Raw genomic sequence first — 6447 nt, forward strand, 5'->3', positions numbered from 1 at the left:
ACATGAACTAGAATTAGAAAACCCCTTGTTTATTTCAATTACCACAATGAGACCGAAAAGACCCTTTACCCAAGGACAAATTTAATAGCCTTTCCTACACGGCTAAATCCATGTAACTAGGAATTGAACAAGCAGAACAAGGAACAAGTCATTATTATTTTGTAGGGTCATTTAAGGAACATAGTAGTTTACATGTTTACCCTTTTACACAGAAAACTTTGTAATTTTATTGCCTTTAATTGAGATTTATTTACAGAGGGAAACTATAACAGAGTCCTTGTCCCTAATAAACCTTTCGTCGAGAGTAATCGGGAAACAGACAGACTAACTGCCACAGTAAACCTAGATCTCTCTTAGGTTTCTGGACTTGGTTTATGTTTACCTCTGGGGAGGAATCTGATTGGTTAAATTCAAACTTTTTAGCCAATGAGATTATTTAATCCAAGCGTATAACTTAAACCAAGTTGAGTTTTTCCAAATTTCATCAAAATTGGACAAACCTTTCGTCGAGAGTAATCGGGAAACAGACAGACTAACTGCCACAGTAAACCTAGATTAGATCCTAGATCTCACTTAGGTTTCTGGACTTGGTTTATGTTTACCTCTTGGGAGGAATCTGATTGGTTAAATTCAAACTTTTTAGCCAATGAGATTATTTAATCCAAGCGTATAACTTAAACCAAGTTCAAACTCTGATTGTGGTTCTGTTTCCTGCCATTAGATTCTGAACCCTTTGTTATTGGACAAGCTCCACCACTGGAATCCACTAACCAGTGAACACTGTAGTGGAGATCCCAAACCAGTTTGTTTCAGTGGAAGAATTTCGCCGACTCTATTTTAGTTCACGCTATTGCAAAAGCTTTAGTTGACTGAACCGTTTGGAATGTCAGAGGTTTGAATGGTTTTATGTCTGCGAGAAGCTGTTTGATCGTTGTATCAAACATCGTTCCAGCAAAGAGTATCTATAACTAGTAAGCAAGTAAGTCTAATTTAACACGCTGTTTGTAGCGTGGACTAGCATTTTCGAGGGAATTTTTCGAAAATATGAGTCATAGGGAGGGGGAATAGTTGCCAGTTTAACACATATTAAATGACCGCGAACAGCATTATGTCGCAATGGCAACGCATTTTATGTTACAAAATACCTATATTTATCTTCGGTACTTGTTTAATCCACCTCTCCAAAAAATTAGGTAATTGGAAGACTTAAAAAAGGCATTTGACTTTGTAACTTACGTAGTTTCAGGCAAGATGTCCGTGAGAATATGTACCTACCTAACTAAGACTTAAGGTGGATTTCAGGTCTGTTAAGCCTATACAAATCAAATGGAATTCAACAGGCGGTTAGCTTAACACGCTTTTGTAGTATGAACTAACGCATTTTATGTTACAAAATACCTATATTTATCTTCGGTACTTGTTCCACCTCTCCAAGCAATTAGGTAATTAAAAGACTTAAAAAAGGCATTTGACTTTGTAACTTACGTAGTTTCAGGCAAGATGTCCGTGAGTTGTGATGAATATTGACGATTAGTACAGTCGCCACTGACATCAATGAGTTAAGATTTAGCTTCATCTTTGATATGTGATTTGCTCTTCGACACTGATTCCGTTTTCACAGGTGTACCTCAGGGAGCGATTTTTGGCCCCCAATTTCACAGAGTGGATTCAAATAAGCAACTTTTGTTGATGGCTTTATTGTTTACATTTTATTTTGTTTTTTGGTTTTAGATTGAAAAAAATGTATCTTAGATTGAGTATTTAGATTTATTTCACTTGATCCATACAGTTTTTGTTTAGTAAGTTATTTCTTTATTGGGCACTTGTCTTTTTCAAATTATGTTAGATTGATTTTGAGCTGACTTTAATTTAATTTAAATTTGATTATTTTAGGTTTAGCTCCAACTTTTAAAATTTCGATTTGAAAATGGAATCCTGAAATAAAAAGTGAAAAGTACTCGTATAGTGTGATAATTTGTGCTTTGAACAATTTGCGAAGCAAGAATGGCACAAAGTGAAACAAACACAGACATCATCCTACGAAGTAAACAGGGAAAAAATAAGAAGAAGAAGAAGAAGAAGAAGAAGAAGAAGAAGAAGAAGAAGAAGAAGAAGAAGAAGAAGAAGAAGGAAGAAGAAAAGAAGAAGAAGAAGAAGAAGAAGAAAAAAAAATACATTAAAAAGTATCTTATAACTTATAATCTACTGACTATCTTGCTGGTACATAGGTACCTACTTAGTTATCGCATCATCAAATACCTACAAGCACTTAAGAACTCTTGATGTTTGATGTTCTGAATTATTCTGGTATTGAGCAATGGAATCAGGTAGTAAAAAATGACTTGATCACCAAACATTAAAGTAGGTGCTTAATTCGGTCCGTGAGTCCGTCGTATTTCATCACAAGTCAAGACTAATTGGGGACAAGTCCAAGAATAATTGGGGACCTAATTATTACTTTTTTTTATACCTTTATTATTTCAATAATAAGCCTGATATAGTTTTTGTTTGTCAATAATTAAGCAAGTTTACGGAACCTAATTATTACTTTTTTTTATACCTTTATTATTTCAATAATAAGCCTGATATAGTTTTTGTTTGTCAATAATTAAGCAAGTTTACGTACCCAAGTAGGCAAAAGCAATAGAATGGACACATTGGCCAATTATGCTTAAATTGACCATTGACCTAGAGTTTTAACAGGAGGGCAAGACCTAATTATTACTTTTTTTATACCTTTATTATTTCAATAATAAGCCTGATATAGTTTTTGTTTGTCAATAATTAAGCAAGTTTACGTAGGTACCCAAGTAGGCAAAAGCAATAGAATGGACACATTGGCCAATTATGCTTAAATTGACCATTGACCTAGAGTTTTAACAGGAGGGCAACACTCTTCTTCTTCTTCTTCTTCTTCTTCTTCTTCTTCTTCTTCTTCTTCTTCTTCTTCAATTTTTAATTGCCGTTCTAATGAAAAAGTTCGAAGAGTTGTGACGTCAGATTTCACGTCAAAATGCGCAGAAACGCTTGCGCTTTTGATCACAGAATCCTAGGTTTCTCCAGGGGGTTAAGAGATGGTTTAACTTCAAAGTTTAAACACAAAGTGGTAGAATGGTGGTACCAATAGATTCTAGCACTAGACTAGCAGGTTTTTGAAGGGGGGTATTTGATCTTGGTTCACTAACTTGAAATAATGGATCTCAGCAATAAGTAGGGATTTAAGACTGGTAAAGTTACCTGCTACTAGAGGGTGGTAAAAAAGTAAAGTTACTTGAATAATGGATGGTAAAAAAGTGAGCCATCTGAATACAACAGGGTGTTAAAAAAGTATGGCTTTCAAGACCTAATGCTCCACAGGGGTTAAAACTTGATTCGGTCAAAGATTCGATTCCCGGGGTGGTCGAAGTTTTTTCGACTCCTTTGGAGTTAGGGGTGCACTCAGCCTTTGGGAGTTCAAGTGCATATTATTACTATGTATGCATGTATATGTGTAACATGTATTTATCAGGAAGTGATAAAATTGCCAATATCAAAATGCTCTTTCTCTCCCTCTCTCTCTCTCCCTCCTTCCCTCTCTCTCCCCCCTCTCTCTCCCTCTCTTTCTCTCTCTCTCTTTTTCTCTCTCTCTCTTTTTCTCTCTCTCTCTTTTTCTCTCTCTCCCTCTCTCTCTTTCTCTCGCTCTCTCTCTCTTTCTCCCTCTCTCTCTATTTCGTTACATGGTGTTATTTGATTGACAAGAACTTAAACGATTTTCCCCCCATTAGAAAGGGAAGAGAGAGAGAGGAGGAGGGAGGTAAAGAGAGAGAGAGGGAGGGAATAAGAGAGAGAAGATGATAAGGAATAGTGTTGAGGAGGGAAGGAAGGAGAGAAGGGAAGAGAAAAGATGACTAAAGAGGGAGAGGGGTAGATGGGAGAAGAAGGGAGAGGTCAGAGGGCGAGAGAGGGAGGAGGAGAAGAGGGAGGGAAAGAAAGAGGAAGGGAGAGGGAGAGTAGATATTAAATTTGAAATTAATTAAACGGAATAATTCCCCTTCTCACTCCCTCCTTCGGTATGTTCCCAAAATTCTCATCTCCCCCTCCTTCTCTATCCCTCCTTATTCATCCTTCCTCCCTCCTCCTCCTCCTCCTTTCTTCCTTCCCTATCTCAAATTTCTTCCTTTCCCTCTCCTTCCTTATCTCTTCTTATTTATCTTATCTCCTCCTTCTCTGTCAATTTTATACCTATTTTATTGTACTGATAATCTCATAATAATAGTAGCTTATACTAGTTATCTTCCCAGTCCGAATACCGGTTCCTTCATAATTTAAGCATTCCATAATAATAAATTTAAGCATCCCATAATAATAAATTCCAATGATTACCTCATCGACCTCTCCCTCTCTCTCTATTTCGTTACAGGGTGATATTTGATTGACAAGAACTTAAACGATTTTTATCCTATTAGAAAGGGAGAGAGAGAGAGGAAGAGGGAGGGAAAGAGAGAGAGGGAGAGGGTATAAGGGAAAGAAGATGAAAAGGAATAGTGTTGAGGAGGGAAGGAAGGAGAGAAGGGAAGAGAAAAGATGACTAGAGAGGGAAGGGGGTAGAGGGGAGAAGAAGGGAGAGGTCAGAGGGTGAGAGTGGGAGGAGGAGAAGAGGGAGGGAAAGAAAGAGGAAGGGAGTGGGAGAGTAGATATTAAATTTGAAATTAATTAAACGGAATAATTCCCCTTCTCACTCCCTCCTTCGGTATGTTCCCAAAATTCTCATCTCCCCCTTCTCTATCTCTCCTTATTCATCTATCCTTCCTCCCTCCTTCTCCTTTCTTCCTTCCCTATCTCAAATTTCTTCCTTTCCCTCTCCTTCCTTATCTCTTCTTATTTATCTTATCTCCTCCTTTCTCTGTCTCATTTCATTTCTCCCAATATCCCCTAATTTCCCTCTTATCTCTCTTTCTTTATTTTTCCTTTCGGCTTTCCTTTATTTATTTATTTATTTATTTTTTTTTTCATTCCTCTTCTTTCTCCAACTTTGTATCTTTTCCCCTCATTTTTTACTCTCTTTATTTTACACTTTTTAGCCCGTCCTAAAAGTGAGCCACCTGAATACAACAGGGTGTTAAAAAAAGTATGGCTTTCAAGACCTAATGTTCCACAGGGGTTAAAACTTGATTCGGTCAAAGATTCGATTCCCGGAATGGTCGAAGTTTTTTCGGCTCCTTTGGAGTTAGGGGTGCACTCAGCCTTTGGGAGTTCAACTGCATATTATTACTATGTAGATGTGTAACATGTATTTATCAGAAAGTGATAAAATTGCCAATATCAAAATTCTCTTTCTCTCCCTCTCTCTCTCCCTCCGTAAGCTCTTCCACTCAACCACTAACGGCCGCAGTTATGAACACAAATTCTCGCTCTCAGACCGCAGTCAATTTTGCCCAATCAAAAGTTTGGCATTGCTACCTCAGTGCGGTTTGAGAGCCAGTAAACTTGAACTCTTGCCAGCCTAGTTAGCTAGGTTGGTAGCGCGTCTGCCTTGTAAGCACCAGGCCGCGGGTTCGATTCCCGCCCGGGGCGGATTTTATCCTTATGGGATAATGTTCGTTCTCGGAACGGCTGGCTTTCTCCTATCCTGCTAGTTAGCTAGGTTGGTAGCGCGTCTGCCTTGTAAGCACTAGGCCGCGGGTTCGATTCCCGCCCGGGGCGGATTTTATCCTCATGGGATAATGTTCGTTCTCGGAACGGCTGGCTTTCTCCTATCCACTAGCAGGTTTTTGAAGGGGGATATTTGATCTTGGTTCACTAACTTGAATTAATGGATCTCAGTAATAAGTAGGGATTTAAGGCCGGTAAAGTTACCTGGTACTAGAGGGTGGTAAAAAAGTAAAGTTACTTGAATAATGGATGGTTAAAAGACGCTCGCCTGGTAATCAGGAGGGCGTGGGTTCGATCCCAGCCGAGGTATGGAATTTTATCCTCATTTATTTGAGAATTTGACCACATAATAATGGAGCTCTCGGGGTTAGGTGGTAGAGAACGCCTAAGGCGTTAACCTCGCCTAGTGGTTACCTTCCACGTAATGGAGCTCTAAGGGTTAGGTGGTAGAGAACGCCTCCGGCGTTAACCTCACCTAGTGGTTACCTTCCACTCAAGAGTCTATTATTATTTCTATATAGATTTATAGATATGTAGGTACCACAACATTACACCATGATCAATAGTAAGGGGAAAAAATGATGTTTTGTGTAAAGCACATTGCATATGTAGAATAGTTGTACGGCGATCATACAAAATAAATCTCATTTCTCTTGGTCCATTCTTTCTCCTGACTTCTAAAATGGGTGAAAATGAAGAAGACAGGAATCTCTCTCTCTCTCTCTATGGTCACTACGAAATAAACAGAGAGAGAGAGAAAAAATAAAGGAAGGAAGAGAGAGAGGGAGAATCATCTTACTTACCCAGTATATTATC

At 38.4% G+C, this 6447-nt stretch overlaps 1 protein-coding gene across 1 annotated transcript in view; it reads right to left on the bottom strand.

The window, feature by feature from the left end:
- The window catches only part of LOC103513756 (protein takeout), a gene marked incomplete in the record, with an annotated part of 26788 nt that extends 24784 nt beyond the window's left edge, over nucleotides 1–2004 (bottom strand). The window contains 1 exon segment of the mRNA XM_026826874.1: nucleotides 1486–2004. Coding sequence (XP_026682675.1) covers nucleotides 1486–1576 — 91 coding nt within the window.
- Nucleotides 2005–6447: the final 4443 nt, after the last annotated feature.

This window comes from Diaphorina citri, unplaced genomic scaffold (genome assembly GCF_000475195.1).
Source record: "Diaphorina citri unplaced genomic scaffold, Diaci psyllid genome assembly version 1.1 scaffold1021, whole genome shotgun sequence".
Classification (NCBI taxonomy): Eukaryota; Metazoa; Arthropoda; class Insecta; order Hemiptera; family Psyllidae; genus Diaphorina; species Diaphorina citri.